Genomic DNA, 25,366 nt, shown 5'->3' with positions numbered 1-25,366 from the left:
TCCAGGAGCATGAGTCCACATTACACTGGGTCCTGGTGATTAGTAGGACTGGATATCAGGGACAGGTGGAACACTGAGAGGCTGAGACCCTAGTCGCTTGTGGGGACAGGCACACTCCACCAGTCCTGAGACCCCAAGAAGAGGTGGCAGTTTCAAAGACTTGCCAGTGGCAGGAGGGGTGTCAGAGGACTGAGGGTTGGATGGAACTCTCTCCCCAGGAGGAAGAGCAGGTAGATGATTCCTCCCCAGCTCTCCCTCAGCCCAACAGGTCCGGAACTCTCAGGAGCTTCAGATGCTCCATCCCCCTTGCTGGCAACTCAGCCCCAAGGTGCCTCTGTGCACGCACTTTTGGAGAGCCAACCCACCTAGCAGCAGTGTCAGACTTTGCTACGTCGCAGGCAAAGGGAGACTTTCCCAACTTTTTTGGCCATTTCAGCCCATCTGGGGAAGTGACTGCAAGAGCCAGCAGTGAGAGCTCTTCCTCCCCAACAGTGTCCAAGCCTGGTACTGAGCATCCTGAGCATCCCACTCTACCCCAGACCCCAGAGCCATAAAGTGGCCCAGCCCACCCCATTAACCCTGCAGCCCCACCATCACTGCAGGGCAGGCAGAGGGTGGCCCTGTCCACAACACTATCAGCAGAGACCTCTGCTCTGATCACAAAGGTGGCCGAGGCAATCTGCTGGGGCTGCAGGCTCAGACCACTACTGGTAGACAGAAGAGCAGCCCCTCCCACTGTACACCAACAGCAACTGGGGCTCCTGCAAAGTAGAACCAGGCACTGGAGAGTAAGAGTCTTGAGCTTCTGGGCACCACAGGATGACTCCTTCATATTACTCTCTAGGCCAGGAAACAAAACAGATCCATCTAGTACAAAGGAAGAAGAACAAAAACCCCAACAAAATGAGGAGGCAGAGGGATATGTTCAAAACAAAATTACAGAAAAAGACTCCAGAAAGAGGGCTAAATGGAGAGCACCAATCTTCTTGATAAAGATTTCAAAGTAAAATATCATAAATGCTAACTGATTTGCAGAGAAGTATTAAAGATCTCAGGGAGGACTTCAACAAAGACATAGAAGAGCAAAAGAATACAGTAACTGAAATGAAACATACAATGGAAGGAGAGGAGTGAAGAGTAGATTGAATGATAAGAAAGCTACATGACCAATCTAAATGAAACAATATTTGCATAATAGGGGTACCAGAAGGAGGAGAGAGAGACAAAGGGATAAAAAGTGTCTTTAAGGAAATCATTGTTGAAAACTTCCCCAAGCTTTGGAAGGAAGCAGACACTCAGGTTGTGGAAACAGAGAGAGCCACTAACAAAAGGAACCCCAGGAAGACAACACCAGAACATATAAATTAAAATGGCAAAGATTAAGGATAAGGAGAGAGTACTGAAAGCAACCACAGACTGAAAAAAGATTACTTATAAAGGAAACCCCATCAGGTTCTCAGCAGACTTCTCAGCAGAAACTTTACAGGGCAGAAGGGAGTGGCATGAAATATTTAATGTACTGAAAGAGAAGGACCTTCAACCAAGAATCCTTTCCTTGGCAAGATTACCATTTAAACTCGAAGCAGGGAATAAACAATTTCCAGATAAACAAAGGCTTAAAGAATTTGTAACATCTAAACCACCATTACAAGAAATGTTCCTATGACTAAATAGCTATCACCAGTGAAAATAAACCCACAGTAAAGGTAGCAGACAAATTAATTACCAAGCAAGTACGAAATTAAAACAAAAGAAGAAAATCAACTGTACATAAAATCAGTCAAGAGATACACAAAAAGTGCAGATTATGACATCTAATACATAAAGTATGGAGGAGGAGGAGGAAGAAAAAAGTACTTCTAGACTGTGTTTGAATTAGATTGAAATAACACAAACAGCAACTTAATATAGACAGTTATATGTAAGGAAGCTATCCTTGGACCTTTGGTAACCACAAAACTAAAGCCTACAATAAATACACAAAAAAATAAAAAAAGAGAAATCCAATCACAACACTAAAGAAAACCATCAAATAATGAGGATATCAGACAGAGGAAGAAAGGACAGAGAGGAGCTATATAAACAACCAGAAAACAATTAATAAAATGGCAGTAAGTACAAACCTATCAATAATTACCTTAAATGTAAATGGACTGAATGTACTAATCAAAAGACACAGAATGGCAGAATGGATAATGAAACTAGACCCATTTATGATGCCTACAAGAGAATCATTCAGACTCAAAGACATAACACAGGCTAAAAGTGAAGGGATGGAAAAAGATACTTCATGCAAATAATAGGGAGAAAAATGTAGCGTACTTTTATCAGACAAAATAGATTTCAAAACAAAGAAAGTAACGAGACAAAGAAGGATATTGCATAATGATAATGGGGTCAGTCTAACAAGAGGATATAACCATTGTAATATCTATGGACCCAACATAGGAGCACCTAAATATGTAAAACAAGTATTAACAGAATTAAAGGGAGAAATAGGTAACATACACATTTTAGGAGACTTTAACACACCACTCACATTAATAGATCAACTAGACAGAAAATAAATAAGGAAAAAAGGTATTGACTGAGAGAAATCTTCTGCATCCATGGATGTTTTATTGCCCTTGTCTAGCTTAGATTAACACATAGTCTACAGGCACACACCTGATCATCTACATTTGCTCTCTTACAACACTAAACTATGTTTTCTACCTTTATCTTGTATCTACCTACCACTTCAGCATTTTATTAAAAATAATAATAATAAAGAGAGAAATGTGGTATCCACATATAAATCAAGTATAAAAATCAAACGAATATTCATATTTGAACTGATTGTTTATAGTTCATAATGCATGAGCAAAACTGAAAGTTTCTGTGATGACTGCCCTTGTACTGTTCACCATGTAACTTATTCACTATGTAAGAATTTGTTCTCCATGTAAGAACTTGTTCATTATGCTTCAGAAGATTGGAGACTGACGAAAATTAGGCTTGGGGTGGATTAATGATTGTGCATTGAGCATTGACTCCCCTATACAGAATTTTATTGTTGTTAACAACCATTTGATCAATAAATATGAGAGATGCCCTCTCAAAAAAAAAAAAAAAAAAAAGTACACACTTCCAATTGTAAAATAAATAAGTAACCGGGATGTAATGTATAGCATAAGGAATATAGTCAAAATATTGTAACAACTTGGTATGGTGGTAGCTAGAATTATCATGTATATAAATATTGAATCACTGTGTTGTACACCTGAAACTAATGTAATACTGTGTGTCAACTACCCTTCAATAAAAAATAATTATCTACAAAAAAAAAAAAAATGCTGGACAGAGAAAAAAAAAAAGGGCATTGAACATATATTAGATCAAATGGACTTAACAGAGATTTACAGAACATTCCACTGAAAAGCAGTAGGATACACATTTTTCTCAAGTGTACATGGAACATTCTCCAGAATAGATCACATACGAGGTCACAAAAAAAAAAAGCTTTAATAAATTCAAAAAGATTGAAACTGTATCAAGCAGCTTCTCAGACCACAATGGTATGAAACTAGAAATAAATTACACAAAGAAAACAAAAGAGCCTACAAACACATGGAGGCTAAACAACATGCTTCTAAATAATCAATGGGTCAATGAACAAATTAAAACAGAAATCAAGCAACACATGGAGACAAATGAAAATAAAAACTCAACAGCCCCAACTCCGTGGGATACTGAGAAGGTAGTTCTAAGTGGGAAGTACATGGCAATACAGGCCTTCCTCAAGAAACAAGAACAATCCCAAATAGTCTAAACTCACAACTAAAGAAACTAGAAAAAGAACAAATGAAATCCAAAGTTAGTAGGAGGGACATAATAATGATCAGAACAGAAGTAAACAAAATAGAGAAGAATAAAACAATAGAAAAAAATCAGTGAAACTAGAAGCTGGTTCTTTGAGAAAATAAACAAAATAAACAAACACCTAGCAAGACTTAATCAAGAAAAAAGAGAGAATACACACATAAACAAAATCAGAAACGAAGAAGGAATTGTCACAATGGATACCAGAGAAATACAAAGAATTATTAGAGAAGTCTATGAAAAATTATATGCCAATAAAATGGACAACCTAAAGAAATGGACAACTTTCTAGAAAAATACAACCTTCCAAGACTGACCCAGGAAGAAACAGAGAATCTGAAGAGACCAATTACCAACAATGAAATTGAATTGGTAATAGAAAAATTCCCAAAAACCAGATTCTAGGACCAAATGGCTTCACAGCTGAATTCCACCAAACATTTAAAGAACAATTAATACCCATCCTTTTTAAAGTATTCTAAAAAGCAGAAGAGGAAGGAATACTTCCAAACTCGTTCTATGAGGCCAGCATCACTATAATACCAAAACCAGGCAAAGACACCACACAAAAAAAGAAAATTACAATATCCCTGATGAACATAGATGTAAAAATACTCAACAAAATATTGGCAAACTAAATCCAAAAATGGATCAAAAAGATCATCCATCATGACCAAGTGGGATTTACCTCAGGAATGCAAGGATGGTACAAAATTTGTAAATCATTCAATATCATATACCACATTAACAAAAAGAAAGATAAAATCCACATGATCATCTCAATAGATGCTGAAAAAACATTTGACAAAATTCAACATTCTTTCATGATAAAAACTTTCAGCAAAATGGGTTTAGAGGGTACATACCTCAACATAATAAAGACCATATACAAAAAAAACAACAGCCAACATCATATCTAATAGTAAAAAGCTTAAAGACTCCACCAGAAAACTATTAGAACTAATAGCTGGATTCAGCAAAGTTGCACGATACACAATTAATACACAGATGTATTCCTATATACTAATGATGAACTAGTAGAAAGAGAAATCAGGAAAACAACTCCATTTACAATTGCATCAAAAATAATAAAATCCTAAAAATAAACCTAAGGAGGTAAAAGACCTGTACTCTGAAAACTGTAAGACACTCATGAGAGAAATTAAAGAGACCAATAAATGGAAATACATCCTGCACTCATGGACAGGAAGAAGAAATATTGTCAAAATGGCCATCCTGCCTAAAGCAATCTTTAGATTCAGTGCAACCCTTATCAAAATACCAACAGCATTTTTCAATGAACTAGAACAAATAGTTCTAAAATTCATATGGAACCACAAAAAAAACCCAAATAGCCAAAGCAATCCTGAGAAAGAACAACAAAGCTGGGGAGATTATGCTCTTTAACTTCAAGCTCTACTACAAAGCTACAGTAATCAAAACAACTTGGTACTGGCACAAGAACAGATCCATAGACCAATGGAACAGACTAGAGAGCCCAGATATAAACCCAAGCATATATGGTCAATTAATCCATGATAAAGGAGCCATGGATATACAATGGGGAAATGATAGCCTCTTCAACAACTCCATTTACAGATGTACTACCCAGTGGTTCATCAGTACTACAGGTGTTGGCAAAATTGGACAGCTACATGCAAGAGCATGAAACTGGATTATTACCTAACTCCATACGCAAAAGTAAACCTGAAATGGATCAAAGACCTAAATGTAAGTCATGAAACCATAAAACTCTTGGATGAAAACACAGGCAAAAATCTCTTGAACAGAACTATGAGCAATTTTTTCCTGGACACATCTCCTTGGGCAAGGGAAACAAAAGCAAAAATGAACAAATGGGACTACATCAAACTAAAAAAGCAGAACAAAAAGGCATCCCATAGTTATGGGAGAATATATTCATAAATGACTCATCTGATAAAGGGTTAACATCCAAAATACATAAAGAACTCATATACCTCAAGACCCAAAAACCAAGTAACTCTTATTAAAAAATGGGCAGAGGATCTGAACAGACATTTCTCCAAAGAAGAAATGTAAATGGCCAACAGGCACATGAAAAGATGCTCCACATTGCTAATTATCAAGGAAATGCAAATCAAAACCACAATGAGATATTACCTCACATCAGTTAGAATGGCCACTATCTAAAAGACAAGAAATAACAAATGTTGCTAAGGATGTGGAGAAATGGGAACCTTCCTACACTGTTGGGAATCTAATTTGTTGCAACCATTGTGGAAAGCAGTATGGAGGTTCCTCAAAACACTAAAAACAGAAATGTAATTCAATCCAGAAATTTCACTTCCAGGAATCTACCCAAAGAAAACAAAATCCCTGTTTCGAAAATATATATGCACCCCTATGTTTATTGCTGCATTATTTACAACAGCCAAGATGTGGAAGCAACCTGTGTCCATCAATAGATGAATGGATAGAAGAAGTGGTACATATACACACAACAGAATGTTATTCAGCCATAAGAAGAAAAGAAATCCTACCATCTGCAACAACATGGATGGATCTAGAGGGTATTACTCTCAGTGAAATAAGCCAAGTGGAGAAAGACAAATACCCTATGATTTCACTTATTTGTGGAATATAAAAACAAAGCAAATCAGAATGAACAAAACAGCAGTAGACTCATAGACACTGAGAAGAGACTAGTGACTTCCAAGGGGGAGGGGTTGGGATGGGTCGGGGAGAAAGGTGAGGGGGATAAAGGCGCACAATAATTCACAATCACAATATAAGTAGGTCATGGGGATGACAGTACAGCATGGGGAATGTAGTCAATGACTCTGTAACATCTATGTTGACAGATAGTAACTGCACTAGAGGGAGTGAGGATTTAATAATATGAGTAACTGCTGAACCACTGGGTAGTACATCTGAAACCAAATCCTGTCCACAACAAATCACATTTTTAACTGATTATGTTAAGTAAGCAAACTATCTCAAAGTGAATGCTCATTCCAGCAATATTGTTAAATGTTGTAAAAAACATTTTTTTTAATGTTAAAGAGGCTGCTATGGTACTCCCTCTTCTATATTTATGCTACTCTTTAAACCTTCGCTTATTCCAAGGACAGATTTTAAATGTTTCCTAATTTCATTAGAAAAAATCCATATAACATTAAGAGTCAGTCAATTTTACCATAACATTTATACTTGACTTAGTCCTTGACAAGAATTTTAAGAATTCTTCTGTAAAGCACAGCTGTGAACAGAAACTGGAAGGTACTTGTCAGTTGATAGAAAATAGTTAAATATTTATATAGAGGTGTAATTTTTATATGTAAATTAAACAAAAAACAAAAAACAAAAGGACATTAATTCGAACAATGAGATATTACACAACATAGGCATAAATGATTTTTAGAACATGAAAAAATGTTAATCATTTTACTTTTGGTGATTACTTATGCAAAATTGTTTCCCTCACTGTGCTTCCAATGCACATACAGTAATACAATATTATAATTAGTTGTGTATATATATGTGTCTGCTCCATAAGCTCCTTTAGAAACAGAATACAAACTTTTATTTATGGGGCTGCCTAGTGGTTGGTACAATGATGAACTGTCCAATTCAACAAGATCTTATTTCTATCCACAGGAAATCTATAAGCTTTTAATAAATAAAGATCAGTTTGGCTAGAAGCTCTACTTATTGAGGACTGAATTTCATTTAAACTATTTGATAGGACACTTAACTGGCCATAATACAAGAGTCACGAACCACCAGCTTGCAGCCTTTGATCTGACCTACAGAACAAATATTAAGAGCCAGTAGTTGTATCCATGCCAAACTTCTACCTCATACCTTTAAAATTCATTAGCATTAATATTACAAAGTATTATAATAAAGCACTATTACTTTAGGAAAGCTGGTTTCTATTGATCTTCCTTCTGAGTATGTCTCTGAATGACTATTATAATCTCCCTCAACATCTTTGTACATTTACCTTTTTTCTTTAGCTGCTTCTCCTCTATTCAATATCGCTGAATAAATGCTATCCCTATGTACAGAGTACTGCTTAAAAGCATGGATTAAAAGGTCCACAAACCTGGGGAAAAGTCTTAGCTATTTATAAACTACATGGCCAATTTACTTAACCCTTCTAAATTTCAGTGACTTCATCTACATAAGAAACTCTTGGAACTGTTGCAAAGATAATGAATGAAATAATGAACATAAATATTTAGCACATAGAATATACTCAATGAGAATGTTAGCCAACTCCACCATAGACAAATGGAACTTAGTTCACTCTATTATATATGCTTTATATGAGTTTCCCCTATGTCACTAGTTTTTCAAGTACCAGATGGACAAAAACGCTGCTCCTATTCTGAGTCTTTATTTGCCAGGAAGTGATTGTTATAATATTCATTTCTAATTTTAAAAGTGAAACAAGCACAAAAACATCCAATTGACTATATATATATATATAGACCTACATTATGTATATACATTGTTTTTATCTTAGCTGATGGAGTCCTGGGTAATTTTTATTTTCTTATATTTATTTGTATTCTCTACAGCTAATATGTACCTCTGTAAAACAATTTTTATAAGTAGATGAAACATTCCTAAGTAGACGAAAAATGGTTGGAAAGTCTCAAAATGGACCTAGATCTCCTAGAACATTTGTAGACAAACACTTTTGAAAATTATTGTAACCAAAATGCCCCATTTGAGGCTTTCAAATTTATTTTTATTATCAAAAATTAAAAGATTTTTTAATAAAAAGATCCAATGCATTTAAAAGACCTGGAACAGCTTTTGTGCTGCTAAGATTTCCATTAACGATGTAAGAAAAGAGTGTCCTCATACTTTCTGTCTGGTTTAGTTGTGGCAGCCAAGACTGAAAAGGGGAATACAGGAAATTACAGAAACATAAAGGCAGGGAGATAGTTTTTACAACTCAGAAATAACCTTGTAATTAGCAAAGAGCCTGTTCTATTCCAAAGAAGGGATAAAAAATTTGAGTTTACATGACAAGTCTTAAAATCATTTCCCCTACACTCTTTTCTTCTGTTTGATACACTTTAAAAGCTTAGTTTTAAAACAAATTAAACTAAAAGCAAGCCGGGGAGAAAAAAGAGCAAGATCTTCATCTCACATCTGCCTGAGTCCTTCCTTTCAAAGCCTATATCCCTTCAGCAATTGGATCCCCAGAAAGCATCTGAGAGAGCCCAGGGATCAGAAAGGATCACAGTCAACTCACTCCAATGAAAACTCCCTACATTTCAGGTTCTGTGCTTTACAGAATATAAAAAGACAAGAAAAATCCATCACAGATATGATCTGGCTGACCATACACACACTGCCTACGAATGTCCATGGTTAACTGACAAATGTCTACATAGTGAGGGTTCTCCCTTTCTCCCTACTGCTCTAAGGATATTCCTAAACTGTGTACATGATTAAGGAATAAAATCTTCCAAGATATGAGCAAACTATTTTCAGATGAATAGCTATGAAGCCCTGATGGGAAGCCAATGGTACTTGAAGGACACAGTTCCTGCCCCCCAAAAATCTACAATGTAAAAGAATAATTCAAAGAAATATAAGTATTAACTATGGCCCAAGTCATAAAATGGTAAATAAGATAAAATAATTATAATTAAAAGATACAGAGGAAAGATCACACTCAGATGAAGGATAAAAAGGAGAGTAAAAGGAATCAGGAAATTTTTCTTTTTTGTAATGAGCACTGACAGAGAGTAAAACATAACTAAAGAAACAGGTAGACAAAGAGTATGCTCTGAAGTAACTAGCCTACCCAGAATTAACAGCATAATGGAAAATAAGGGTTAAAAAGACAAAATCTGTGTTGTCTTAAAAGAAGGGCTAGAAGGCAAGGATGAAGACCTCATGCTTCATTCAGTAGGCAAGGGAGCCATGAATACAAAGGAGAGATGAACTAAATATATTTTAAAAGGATTAATTTGGCAGCAGTTTGTATCAAGCAGATCAGATCTATACCTCCCATTCTTTATATACATCAATATAGACAGGTGGGAAATAAAACAGAATGAAACAAAACACATGTTAGAAAACCACCACAGTAGATTCTACCATAACAACACTAGGAATGAGGGCAGGTGTGACACATGAAAATACAAGGATATAAACTGAGGAGCAAAATAAGTCTGCCAAATAGCCATGTGGGTCGAGCTGAGCTTAGATAGCATGAATCTGCAGATTTAATAAGCCTGGTCTTAGTATTTTGCCCATAAGCACTACCCAATCCAAAATTAACAGCATGTGTAGAAACATTAGCAGAAGCGGAAAACAAAACACAACACAAAGTGGAGGGTTACAGTCGACTGGGAATTAAAGGGTTTCTTGGATAAAGGTACTGGCAGTAAATACCCCAAAAAGTAGAGAGAAGGCAGAAATATTAAGAACAGGACCTACTGAAAAATTAAATATCAAGAATGAGGGAGCACTTAGCAGAGCTCCTGCCGAAGATGGCGGTGTGAGTAGAGCAGGGGAAATCTCCTCCCAAAACCACATATATTTTAGAAAATACAACAAATACAACTCTTCCTAAAAGAGAGACAAGAAGACACAGGACAACAGCCAGACTACATCCACACCTGCGAGAACCCAGCGCCTCACGAAGGGGGGAAGATACAAGACACAGCCTGGCGGACCCGAGCGCCCCTCACCCAAGCTCCTGGCGGGAGGAGAGGAGTTGGAGCTGGGAGGGAGCGGGAGCCCAGGACAGCTAAACACCCAGCCCTAGCCATCTGCACCGGAGCACAGACACACACTGAGCGCATGGGTTGCTGGATACTAGGAAAACAGGACAGTAAGACCTGTGAGCGGGTCCCCAGAGCGGGCGCCCCTGGGACAAAGAAAAGCGAGTGCTTTTTGAAAGTCTTAAAGGGACAGGGACCCCACAGCTGGACGGAAGCATCCTGGGACACCTAGCCCAGAGGCTGGGAATCCCAGGGAACTCTGGGCACCAAAAACACCTGGACAGCAGGGCATCTGGGAGGCCCCTCACGGAGATAAACAGCCTCCCGGCTTTTTCCCCTCCAACGCAGCTCCACCATATCAGAGCAGAAGCCCGAGGCAGGCCATGCCCACAGCAACCGCAGAGCTAAACTCCATAGCAGCTGGGCAAGAATGAGAAGCCCCGTCTGCGCGTAGCTGGCCAACACAAACCGCTAGAGGTCGCTGTTCTCCCAGGAGTGGAAGGCCACAAACCAACAAGATGGGACGTTCTCCCAGCCATCATTTGAGCCAGCTCCGCAAACTATCTCTATCGCCATGAAAAGGCAAAAGAATTTGATACAGACCAAAATCACAACCTCTGAGAAGGAGACAGACATAACCAGTCTTCCTGAAAAAGAATTCAAAATAAAAATCATGAACATGCTGACGGAGCTGCAGAGAAATATACAAGAGCTAAGGAATGACATCTAGAGGGATGTCATTATCTGGAAGGATTTATAAGCAGAATGGATAAGATGCAAGAGGCCACTGATGGAATAGAAACCAGAGAACAGGAACGCATAGAAGCTGACGCAGAGAGAGATAAAAGGACCTCCAGAAATGAAACAATATTAAGAGAACTGTGTGACCAATCAAAAAGGAACAATATCTGCATTACAGGGGTACCAGAAGAAGAAGAGAGAGAAAAAGGGATAGAAAGTGTCTTTGAAGAAATAATTGCTGAGAACTTCCCCAAACTGGGGGAGGAAATAGCTGCTCAGACTACGGAAACACAGAACTCCTGAAAGACGAGACCCAAAGAGGACAATAACAAGACACATAATAATTAAAATGACAAAGATCAAGGACAAGGACACAGTATTAAAGGCAGGCAGAGAGAGAAAAAAGGTGACCTACAAAGGAAAACCCATCGGGCTATCATCAGACTTCTCAAAAGAAACCTTACAGGCCAGAAGAGAATGGCATGATATACTTAATGCAATGAAACAGAAGGGCCTTGATCCAAGACTACTGTATCCAGCATGATTATCATTTAAATATGAAGGAGGGATTAAACAATTCCCAGACAAGCAAAAGTTGAGGGAATTGGCCTCCCACAAACCACCTCTACAGGGTACTTTAGAGGGACTGCTCTAGATGGGAGCACTCCTAAAAAGAGCACAGAACAAAACACCCAACATATGAAGAATGGAGGAGGAGGAATAAGAAGGGAGAGAAATAATCATCAGACTGGGTTTATAATAGCTCAATAAATGAGTTAAGTTAGACAGTAAGGTAGTAAAGAAGCTAACCTTGAACCTTTGGTAACCACGAATCTAAAGCCTGCAATGGCAAAAAGTACATATCTTTCAATAATCACCCTAAATGTAAATGGACTGAATGCACCAATCAAAAGACACAGAGTAATAGAATGGATAAAAAAGCAAGACCCATCTATATGCTGCTTACAAGAGACTCACCTCAAACCCAAAGACATGCACAGATTAAAAGTCAAGGTATGGAAAAAGATATTTCATGCAAACAACAGGGAGAAAAAACCAGGTGCTGCAATACTAGCATCAGACAAAATAGACTTCAAAACAAAGAAAGTAACAAGAGATAAAGAAGGACACTACATAATGATAAAGGGCTCAGTCCAACGAGAGGATATAACCATTATAAACATATATGCACTCAATACAGGAGCACCAATATATGTGAAACAAATACTAACAGAATTAAAAGAGGGAATAGAATGCAATGCATTCATTATGGGAGACTTTAACACACCACTCACTCCAAAGGACAGATCCACCAGACAGAAAATAAGTAAGGACACAGAGGCACTGAACAACACATTAGAACAGAAGGACCTAATAGACATCTATAGAGCTCTACATCCAAAAGCAACAGGATACACATTCTTAAGTCCACATGGAACACTCTCCAGAATAGACCACATACTAGGCTACAAAAAGAGCCTCAGTAAATTTCAAAAGATTGAAATCCTACCAACCAACTTTTCAGACAACAAAGGTATAAAACTAGAAATAAATTGTACAAAGAAAGCAAAAAGGCTCACAAACACATGGAGGCTTAACAACATGCTCCTAAAAAATCAATGGATCAATGACCAAATTAAAAGGGAGATCCAGCAATATATGGAAACAAATGACAACAACACAAAGCCCCAACTTCTGTGGGATGCAGCAAAAGCAATCTTAAGAGGAAAATATATAGCAATCCAGGCATACTTAAAGAAGGAGGAACAATCCCAAATGAATAGTCCAATGTCACAATTACGGAAGTTGAAAAAGAAGAACAAATGAGGCCTAAGGTCAGCAGACAGAGGGACATAATAAAGATCAGAGAAGAAATAAATAAAATTGAGAAGAATAAAACAACAGAAAAATCAATGAAGCCAAGAGGTGGTTCTTCGAGAAAATAAACAAAATAGATAAGCCTCTAGCCAGACTTATTAAGAGAAAAAGAGTCAACACACATCAACAGAATCAGAAACAAGAATGGAAAAATCACGACGGACCCCACAGAAATACAAAGAATTATTAGAGAATACTATGAAAACCTATATGCTAACAAGCTGGAAAACCTAGAAGAAATGGACAACTTCCTAGAAAAATAAAACCTTCTAAGACTGACCCAGGAAGAAACAGAAAATTTAAACAGACCAATTACCAACAATGAAATTGAAGCGGTAATCAAAAAACTACCCAAGAAAAAAAAACGCCCGGGGCCAGATGGATTCACCTCGGAATTTTATCAGACATACAGAGAAGACATAACACCCATTCTCCTTAAAGTTTTCCAAAAAATAGAAAGAGGAGGGAATACTCCCAAACGCATTCTATGAAGCCAACATCACCCTAATACCAAAACCAGGCAAAAACCCTACCAAAAAGGAAAACTACAGACCAATATCCCTGATGAACATAGATGCAAAAATACTCAGCAAAATATTAGCAAACTGAATTCAAAAATACATCAAAAGGATCATACACCATGACCAAGTGGGATTCATCCCGGGGATGCAAGGATGGTACAATATTCGAAAATCCATCAACATCATCCACATCAACAAAAAGAAGGACAAAAACAACATGATCATCTCCATAGAGGCTGAAAAAGCATTTGACAAAATTCAACATCCATTCACGATAAAAACTCTCAACAAAATGGGCACAGAGGGCAAGTACCTCAACATAATAAAGGCCATATATGATAAACCCACAGCTAATATCATACTGAACAGCGAGAGGCTGAAAGCTTTTCCTCTGAAACCGGGAACAAGACAGGGATGCCCACTCTCCCCACTGTTATTCAACATAGTACTGGAGGCACTAGCCATGGCAATTAGACAAAACAAAGAAATACAAGGAATCCAGATTGGTAAAAAAGAAGTCAAACTGTCACTATGTGCAGACGACATGATACTGTACATAAAAAATCCTAAAGACTCCACTCCAAAACTACTAGAACTAATATCGGAATTCAGCAAATTTGCAGGATACAAAATTAACACAGAGAAATCTGTAGCTTTCCTATACACTAACAATGAACTAATAGAAAGAGAAATCAGGAAAACAATTCCATTCACAATTGCATCAAAAGGAATAAAATACCTAGGAATAAACCTAACCAAGGAAGTGAAAGACCCTGGAAACTACAAGACACTCTAAAGAGAAATTAAAGAGGACACTAACAAATGGAAACTCATCCCATGCTCCCGGCTAGGAAGAATTAATATCGTCAAAATGGCCATCCTGCCCAAAGCAATATACAGATTCGATGCAATCCCTATCAAATTACCAACAGCATTCTTCAACGAACTGGAACAAATAGTTCAAAAATTCATATGGAAACACCAAAGACCCCGAACAGCCAAAGCAATCCTGAGAAGGAAGAATAAAGTGGGGGAATCTCGCTCTCCAACTTCAAGCTCTACTACAAAGCCACAGTAATCAAGACAATTTGTTACTGGCACAAGAACAGAGCCACAGACCAGTGGAACAAAACAGAGACTCTAAACATTAACCCAAACATATACAGCCAATTAATATATGATAAAGGAGCCATGGACATACACTGGGGAAATGACAGTCTCTTCAACAGATGGTGCTGGCAAAACTGGACAGATACATGTAAGAGAATGGAACTGGATCACTGTCTAACCCCATATACAAAAGGAAATTCAAAATGGATCAAAGACCTGAATGTATGTAATGAAACCATAAAACTCTTAGGAAAAAAAATAGGCAAAAATCTCTTAGACATAAACACGAGCAACTTCTTCATGAACATATCTCCCCGGGCAAGGGAAACAAAAGCAAAAGTGAACAAGTGGGATTATATCAAGCTAAAAAGCTTCTGTACAGCAAAGGACACCGTCAACAGAACAAAAAGGTATCCTACAGTATGGGAGAATATATTCATAAATGACAGATCCAATAAAGGGTTGACATCCAAATATATAAAGAGCTCACACACCTCAACAAACAAAAAGCAAATAATCCAATTAAAAAATGGGCAGAGGAGCTGAATAGACAGTTCCCTAAAGAAGAAATTCAGATGGCCAACAGACACATGAAAAGATGCTCCATATTGCTTGTCATCAGAGAAATGCAAATTAAAACCACAATGAGATATCACCTCACATCAGTAAGGATCGCCATCATCGAAAAGACAAACAACAACAAATGTTGGTGAGATTGTGGAGAAAGGGGAACCCCCCTACACTGCTGGTGGGAATGTAAATTAGTTCAACCATTGTGGAAAGCAGTATGCAGGTTCCTCAAAAAGCTCAAAATAGAAATACCATTTGACCCAGGAATTCCACTTCTAGGAATTTACTCTAAGAATGTAGCACTCCAGTTTGAAAAAGACAGATGCACCCCTATGTTTATCACTGCACTATTTACAATAGCCAAGATATGGAAGCAACCTAAATGTCCATCAGTAGATGAATGGATAAAGAAGATGTGGTACATATACACACTGGAATATTACGCAGCCATAAGAAAAAAACAGATCCTAATATTTGCAACAACATGAATGGAGCTAGAGGGTATTATGCTCAGTGAAATAAGCCAGGCGGAGAAAGACAAGTACCAAATGATTTCATTCATATGTGGAGTATAAGAACAAAGGAAAACTGAAGGAACAAAACAGCAGCAGAATCACAGAACCCAAGAATGGACTAATAGAACCAAAGGGAAAGGGACTGGGGAGGATGGGTGGGAAGGGAGGGACAAGGGCGGGGAAAAAGAAAGGGGGGCATTATGATTAGCATGTACAGTGTGGGGGGAGGCACGGGGAGGGCTGTGGAACACAGAGAAGACAAGTAGTGATTTTACAGCATCTTACTACGCTGATGGACAGTGACTGTGAAGGGGTATGTGGGAGGGACTTGGTGAAGGGGGAAGCCTAGTAAACATAATGTTCTTCATGTAATTGTAGATTAATGATACCAAAATTTAAAAAAAAAAAGAATGAGGGAAAGAGAAATCAATAACTCTTAATTTTTTGGCTTGGGCAACTGGGCTGATACTGGGCCCACTTAATTAAAATGAGGAAGAAAAGAGAAGGAACCAATTTGTGGAGGAAGAGACGTTAGGGAGGGAATCAAGCACTCTAATTTCACATGCTTTAGATGTCTGTGACACATTTTAATGGAGATGTCATATAAACCACCATGAATTTTGAGTTTGGAAAGCAAAATAGAAAATTCAAGCAGTAGCTATAAACTTGAGCCTTGACATCATATGGATTGCATTTAAAGTCACAGGAATGGGTGAGCTCACCTTGGGAGAGAATGCAGATCAAAGAAACAGGAGTCTAGCCTTTGGGAAGTACAACACAGAGAAGTAAGATGGAGAATGAACCACGAAGGAAACTAAGAAGAGCCAGTAACATAGGAAGAAGTCGTGTTTCAAGTAAGTAGAACTGAATACTGGTAAGAGTAAATAAGATAGGAATGAGTAAGATAGGAGTTAATCACCATGCAGCCAATAAAATTACATACCAAGTTTATACTTATCAACATGGAAAAATGGTTATGACCATACAGCAAAAAATGGACTCTGGAGTCCTCAGCCTATGTTCAGATCTCAGTTCAACCTCTTAGTAGCTCTGTGAACTTTGGCAGGTGATTTACCTTATCTACATGAATTTCCCCATCTGTAAAATGGGCACAACAGTAATACTAACTACCTAGGACTCTTGTAAAGATTGGTTACTACACCCAAGTTACTTAGAAGCCTGCCTGGCATGTTGTAACTGCTATAAAACTGTGTTACTGTTTACTGTCACCAAAAAAAATAGAAGTTACAAAACCATGTAGATAATATGATCCCTTAATATATACATATATGACACACATATATTATAGGTATCTTTAGAAATAGAAGTTAGAAAGCTACATATCAATGTAATAAAAGTAGTTCTGTCTTAGTAATGGGACTACAAGTGATTTTAAAGTATAATTTTGGCTAATTTTTCTACTACAAACATATCTGTTATATAAATTAAATAATTTTTAATTTCAAAGATTAGCATTGATGCAATTGGTATACTCGATAGAGAAAGGTTTCAACTTTCCTAGAATGAAAATAATTAGGATTAAAATATAAATACCCACTGAAAATAATTTGACCCTAGATTTCAACAGTCCCTAAATGTTTCTAATCATCAAAGCACTAAAAGGATACCAATAGGTTAATTGCCTTCATGTTGCAAAATGGGAATAGAGAGAAGGCATAATAAATGGAGATTTTCACATTTTAATGTACCTAACTCTAAGGAATTAAGACCTTTGGGAATGAGAATGCTTTCATATATTAATTTGTGTGGTTTTAGATAACCACCAGCAAAAATTTAATGTCATTTAACACTTTTCTTATGAAGAAAAGTAGAGTAGGCAGTATCACAAAACCAACTAAAGGTCCCCAAACTTCAAAATAGTAAGAAATAACTTCAAAAATAAAAATGCTAAAAATATGTCCATTGGTATTAGAAAAATAAAATCCATGAAAACTTGTTTTTAGACATCTCCCCCAAATAGTCATGTGTAAATAATAACTAACATATACACATTATGTTTAGGAAGGTTAATTTATAACTCTATTTTCAGAACCTAGACCATAATTTCTTTCTGTGGCTAGCTCAAAGGAAAAGCTCCATAAATGCAGATCCTTATCTAAGAAAATTACATATATAATGTATCATCAATGCTTATAATGGTACCTGACTTTCAATAAACATCTGCTAAATCAATTAAGCAAAGGAATATATGAAGAACAATGTATATACCCTATTAATAGAGATGAAGACTATACATTTACCTTAAGACAACATTTTCAAGACTACAATTTGTAACTTTCTTTTTCAAAGAGAATTATGTCCAAGATATGTTAATAAATATAGAGTAAGCATGCATACCATCGTCAAAAAGGTGCTCTAACTGAAAAGTACATCCCAACATACATACATATCATTATGGGATGAATTGTGTATGCACCCCACCACCACCATACCCTCCAAATTCACATTTTTAAACTTTAACATCCAGTATACCTAAGGATGTGCCTATATTTGGAGACAGGGCCTTTAAGGGGGTGATTAAGTCAAAATGAGGCCATTAGGGTTGGTCCTAATCAAATCTGGTGGCCTCATCAGAAGAAGCTATTAGGACACACAGAGGCACGCCAGACATGTGCAACAGAGGAAAGACCATGTGAGGACAGAGAGAAGGTGGCCATCTACAAGGTAAGGAGAGAGGCCTCAAGAGAAATCAAAACTGCTGATACCTTGACCTTGAATATCTAGCCTCCAGAATTATAAGAAAATTAATTTCAATTGTTTAAACCTCCTATTCTGTGGGATCTTGTTATGGTAACCCTAGTGAATCAACATACATAAAAGTATTTAAAAGAATAAGACTTTGTAGTATTTATTTAAAATTAAAAGTTAAATCAATAAATCCACAGAAACTGACAATGGTGAGAACACTGAATATTTACTGAAGACCTACAATGTGTCAGGACCATGCTAAGCACCACATTTTTATAACCTAATTTCATCCTCACAGAAAAATCTTACAAGGTCTAGTGTCACTCCAAACAATTAAAGCTTTGTTAACAGGAAATCTATATACTGTAGAAGCAAAAGATAAGTAGCTGACTTTGACTCTTCTTACACAGTACCAGAGTACTTCATACAAAATTGTCCATTAAAAGTTGAACATTTATTACCTTAACTATAAAAACATGTTTCTTTAAACCAGTAAGTGGAATTAGTACTTTAGTCTTTAAAAGAGGTTTAACTGCTTTCTCAGGAAGCTCCAATTCTGGCCTACAAGTTATTACATAATTACAAAGTGTCAGGTGCTATTCTAGATGTTTTCCATATATTAGCTTTTCACATATTAATCACAAAGATTAAGTTAGGTAGTTGTCAAAGGTCTTAAGACTGATATTCAACTGAGAAGTGTGTTCCAGATTACATGTTCTTAATATACTATACAGAATCATATTATTTCCCATAAAAATAAGATATGATAAAAGACTCAAAAGAGCAGACTCTAAAGACAATAGTTATATTAGATAAAACCATTCATATCACAGATCTTTCATTATATAAAAACATATTAAACGTATATCTCTTCTGGAAACAGGAAACAAAAATAACAAGCTAAACAGATTTTGCTCTCCTGTAATAGAACTTCTCAATCTATAAGAAATGCCTTTTTCAGATGAAGAAATCTATGCCAGATAAACTAAATGACTCAGCACTTTCCTGACTCATGACATTTCTACATGCTATTCCCTCTGACTTTTGACTCCCACCCAAGCCCACTTCTTCGTGTGACTAACTCCTTTACCTCTTAACTCAAATGTCACTCTCTCACAGCAAGGCTTTCCCATCTCCCCAATCTGAATTAGGCACATCCTTCCATTATTCTCTCTCACAGCATTCAGATTTTACCTTTATAGTATTTATCATAATCTGAAAATATTTACTTGTTTAAAGTAAAATTTTTCATCTCCACAAAACTACTACTTTCAGAAAGACAGAGACTATGTTATTGTATCTTATAAAAAGGGTAGCACAGCTCCTGGAACATAACAGATCCTGATTAAATATTCCATTAATAGATGAGTCAATGAATCACTTTGTGTCTGATAAAATTAACTGTTATTATTTACTGAGCACTTACTATATACCGGGAACTGCTCCAAATGCTTTATATATAGTCTCACATTTAATTCTTATTGTATATAAATGCTTTTGTTACCTTTATTTAACAGATTAGAAACTGAGGGAGATCAAATAATTTGAAGTCAAAGCAAGACAGTAAGAGTCAGAATTCAACTGGAAGCCATCTGACTCTCATTCTTAAATGCTATGGCGAAGCTGCCACAGCATACCAAAGTTCCTTTTACAATGAGAATTCTCTTTGTAGAAACTGATTGGTGGGACCTCTGTGGGAGTGTACTTTTAACTTGACCAGAAAAAAGCATTACACAAGGAATTAAAAGTTCCATTAACCATTATCAAATTTTCTTCAGATAGTCTCAGAGAACATAATCATAAAGATATCTCAAATGTGGGACACTCCCTACATGTGCACCTACCTAATTTATCTACCACATACTAATTAATTTTGAAAGGCTATGAAGAAGCACCTGGACTTTTCCTTTTCAATATCACCCTTTTTTTTAAAGAGTCCTTGCCTCAGGTAACAGAACAAAGAATTAAAGCCAAAACAAACATGCTACAGGCTATTTGGTCAGTTCACTGTATTAAGGGAATATGAAAATATTTTTCATTTTTAAAAACGTGACTTTGTTTCTGCATTTTTGTGGCCAAAATGAAATCCGCATGGAAAACTAACAACAAATAATAACATCCTTCTGTTACTATACATTTTCTTTTGTTTCCCTTTCCTTTAACACCATGAATTTTAACTATCAACTTAATCTAACACAGAACAATGACTACCCTTGCCACAAAAACAGGACAGGTCAAGGTCTGTCATATTTCCTTCCAAAAAATACAACTCCAAATTCTAGTCCCTCTTCCATAACTATACTGAATCATAAGTATGAGGAAACAGTGCATCTGTTTCAAACATATGTAATATGAATCTATACATCAAATAGGTAATAATAATGGTTAACACTTAGCACTATAATCAGACATATATTTTGTTAATTCACTTAATCCCACAACAACCCCAATGACATAGGTATTATTACCTGTATTCTACAGGCTGGAACTCAAAAGACATTAAGAAACCTGCTTGTATTCACCACAATCTTTGAGTTAGGCCATGGCAGAGCTAGGATTCAACTACTTTATATTTTCCCTATCTTACAGGAACTTTCATAACTCAACTGTCATGTACTGTAATCTCTCACCCTCCCCACTACAGCATTCTACTAGCTGAAGCCTCACTACTTTCACTGATTAAAAACAAAACCTCATTACTTTTCAAGGCAATTGAAAGTAATTGTTGCTCAAACCTACTCCAAATTAACTTCTTGATTCTTTCGACCCTACCTTAGACGGCATCATTTCAAGTCCCTGAGCATTCCTTCCTTGAGTACCCGACTCTATCAATGTGCCTTTTAAAACAGGGCAACAGGGCTTCCAGAATGAATTAAATATTCTAGGCATGGCCCAATCATCTCAAAATAAAGAAAACCTATCTCTATCATCTTAAAAACTATATAAAGGCAGTCCAAAGTTTACTATTTTGGGCAACCATATCACCAGTGACTTTTGCCTGATTTACATTTAAGGAAAATTATTCTTTAATTAATAATTACTGATAAGCAATCTATTCCCTGAATTCATCACATCCAAGTACAGATCACTATTCTGGTTCAATTACACTTCTAACTAGCCAAAGACCTTTCCAATTTCTGGATTTGGGCTCATCACTTAAAATCATTCCCATCATTTCCGTTTTAACTCATTTGTAAAATTATTCAACATGCCACCACTGCCTCCATATAAAGCAATGATAAAATGTTTAATAGGAGAGGACAGAACCCTAAAACCTGTCCCTGGGGAATCTCTGTCCACCTTCATTAGCCTCCTTAGAATAAAGCTATTAAATTAGTTATAAAGCTGTCTTTCCACATGCTTATTTGTTGTTATTCCATATCATCCCAAGTATGTCAGACCCTTTCAAATACCTTATTGGTGTATCTCACACCTACTGCACTACCCTGATCTACAAGTTCAATAAACCTATCAAAGAAAGAAGGAATGAAAGAGAAGAAAACAACAAAGGTTAGTCTGTCATGACTTGTTCTTAGAGAAATCCATGTTGACACATAGTGATCACTGCTCTTCTTGGTGTTCCATCAAGAAGAATAAAAACACTGTTGAGGAGAAACAGAATTTGATTCTGTAATTTAACTACAAGGACAAAAACAGATGGTTTTACACTTAGGTGATAAAAATATGAATATTCTTACAGATTCTCCTTTAATAACATAAATGAAATAGTTATTGCAAACATTTATGATATTTCCAGTTGGTGCCACAATGGCCTGCAAAGACAAATTTCATATTTACTTTCAGTTATTAAAATGTCTTTGTTCGGTTCCTTATATATTTAAATGAATCTCAGTTCATTAACTGCGGGAATCCAAGTTAGCTGTATTCTGAATCTCAGTGTTTCAGGGCTGGAAGAGACCTGATGTTTGTAATACAACTGCCTTCTTTTGTAGATGAAGACACTGAGGCTCTCAGAGATTGAATGACTTGCCCATAAAGTTGATTCTGACACAGGCATAGAAATTACATCTACTCAGGGACTACTGATAATGTTTCACAAAACCATGCTGTCAAAAAAAAGTAACGGAAAGAACAACACAAATATTTTCTTACCAGTTGGACTTCACCAAAAGCACCTCTTCCAATAACTTTTACAACATCGTAGTCTTCTGCCTTCATCTGTAGACCTCTGATTTTTTTTACTATTTTCTCATCTACAATAAAAAGTTTACCTTATTTGTAATAACAATCATATTAATGAGCAATATTTTAATATAAAATAGACTTTGCGAAGAAATTTTTATTTCAAGACACTAGGATTAGTTTTCAGCTACATGTCAGCTTTTAAAGTTGCTGTTTAAAAATCTAAGATACACATTAACTTTTTACATCAAAGAACCAAAACTATGGCTTATTAACACATAAAAATAAACACTACTGACTACCAAAAAACAGCATTTAAGATATTCTGTTTCTGACTCTGCTGCTTGGCTAACTAGATGACAGCTGAAACAGAGGTGACCCAAGCAAATCCTGGAGTGCATTCTCAATCACGGCAAAAAGCTGCTATGAAATTACCTGCAAGGCTAAAATCTTAGCAATGAATTTTGGTAGCCTACTTTTTAGAAAAACAGTAATCAACTATTTGTAGATATGGTAACTAAAGACAAGGTTTTTTAATTAGGAAAATAACCCTGTCTCTAACAATTCCAAATTAAAGAGCTTAGTGTAGTGATATAAAGTATATACTAATTATTTTGAGAATTTTTTAATTCAATTTCCTTTACAACTTCACTGTGACATCAATATGGCAAGTATCAAGAGTTACCACATATATGGCAATAATTGTCATCACATTATTTTTCATTAGCCTAAAATGTCTATATTTACAACAACATAAAGCTCATTAAGTCTTCTGGGTGATGTAAAAGCAAAGTCTTAAAGTTATGAACATTAATTTAAGTCTTTTCTTGGAATTGCCATAAATAACCTACCCTGAAACCACTAGTCTTAAGAATTTGTACAAAATATTTAACTTTACCTAATTTCACATGCTGCAATTGCTTCTTTAAGTTTGCTTTGAAAACAAAGAATATTAGGATTTAAATAAATCAAATGGCAAACTAAAAAATACTTATGTTTAATAAGTTAGTAAGTTTATGGACTACAATAGTAATCAAACATAAATCTTTTACTGAAGTATAGTTATGTGATCAAACATTAAGTTTACACATACTTACATCTATTTAAGAAATTATCTATATTCTTATTTTTCCTCAAAGCAGGAAAATCCAAATCAAGAACCAAGGAATTTAAGCCATCCTGTTTAACAAAATATAAAAAGAAGAAAAAGAAAGTTAATAATTCCCAGGCATTAAAGACAAAAAAAGTCTTTAAATTTTATATGTTGTTCTCACTGAATAAATGTCAAACCACTTTGTTATAAAATTGCCCAATGGCTCCATATCCAACAGCTTTAACTGGTTTACTAACTTCTACCAGAAAATGTAAGGATTCACCCTATCATGTTATCCTTTGTTCTTTTAGCCAACAGAAAAAATGTAATTTTAAAATATGCATCCACTATTATTTTTGTAGTCAGATGTCTTTTCTCTCTTCAAATGCCCAGTAAAATTTCAAAAGCTTTTGACTTTAAGAAATACACCCAGACTAAGGAAGTTCCCATTCTTGCAACAAGCATTAATTTTGTGCCTAGTGCATACAAAGAACAGAAAATCTCAAAATAAGTAAGATACTATCCTTACCCTCAGAGAACTCAGCCTCAAAACTAAGTATCTCCTAAAAACATGAAAACAGTATGCTACACTGTTTAGATTTCTATATAAGTTTCTTCCTGTGCACTAGGTAAAACCTCAACCCAGACAGGGGAGGATTCTTGACTCTGAGAAAGAATCTTCATGCAGGTCAGACAATGTAGGTAAGGAAGAATTCATTAACGCGAGAGAGAATAGTAGTGAATGGCAGCAGACATGCAGGGAGGAGAGAACAAGAAGAGCAGAGGGAGTAAAGGGAAGCTCATTGAACTCCTGCTAGGCATAAGGCAAAATCCCATGACAACTCCTACAGCCAGCATCACCTGGCGTCCAGTGTCCACTTGAATCTGCACAGCATGGGATCTAAGCCCCTACCACCCGGGGAATTGCGGGCGCGCTGAGCACTGGAGTGAGTTTATGTTCTGAAAACTACTTCCCTACTGGTCTGAAATAAAACAGGGAGAGAAAAGGATTGTGTTAAGACTAGAAAGCTGAATCAAATATCAAAGTGACAAAGAAAGACATTTACCACCAGAGGTGGTGGTTGGAGAGTTCTTGTCTTTATCATGGAAAAGAGTTCAGGGACAAGTGCAATTGGCCTATGCAACAAGAAAATTTATTTGATGTATGACAATACACACTCAGACCGGAATGTGGGCAACCTCAGAGAGCGGGGCACACTTAAGGATTTAGGGTTGGGGCTTTATGGGGTTTTGGGTAGGGGTCAGCATAAGGCATGATGTATACAGCTTATTCATAATTTCTTTGAAGTTCTGTCTTGACAATAGGGTTATTTAAGTGACTGTGTTGGTCCAGATCTTGGCATTCTTAATCCACATAGGTTCATTTACACTTTGGAGGTCTCTCTCCTATCCTGGTTAAAAAGTTACTTAATTGATTACGGGGCTGGTAGGATTTTAACTTAAAGAATAAGATGGGCCTTTTTCAAA

At 36.4% G+C, this 25,366-nt stretch overlaps 1 protein-coding gene across 1 annotated transcript in view; it reads right to left on the bottom strand.

The window, feature by feature from the left end:
• The window catches only part of ROCK2 (Rho associated coiled-coil containing protein kinase 2), a 158,796-nt gene that overhangs the window by 66,516 nt on the left and 66,914 nt on the right, over nt 1–25,366 (bottom strand). Inside the window, exons 2-3 of the mRNA XM_036881826.2 lie at nt 23,883–23,964; nt 22,756–22,856 (exon numbers count right to left, since the gene is read on the bottom strand). Coding sequence (XP_036737721.1) covers nt 22,756–22,856; nt 23,883–23,964 — 183 coding nt within the window. The remainder of the gene's footprint in view (nt 1–22,755; nt 22,857–23,882; nt 23,965–25,366) is intronic.

This window comes from Manis pentadactyla, chromosome 2 (genome assembly GCF_030020395.1).
Source record: "Manis pentadactyla isolate mManPen7 chromosome 2, mManPen7.hap1, whole genome shotgun sequence".
Classification (NCBI taxonomy): Eukaryota; Metazoa; Chordata; class Mammalia; order Pholidota; family Manidae; genus Manis; species Manis pentadactyla.
The sequence above is the reverse complement of the archived record's forward strand: the minus strand, read 5'-3'. Positions and strand labels throughout refer to the sequence as shown.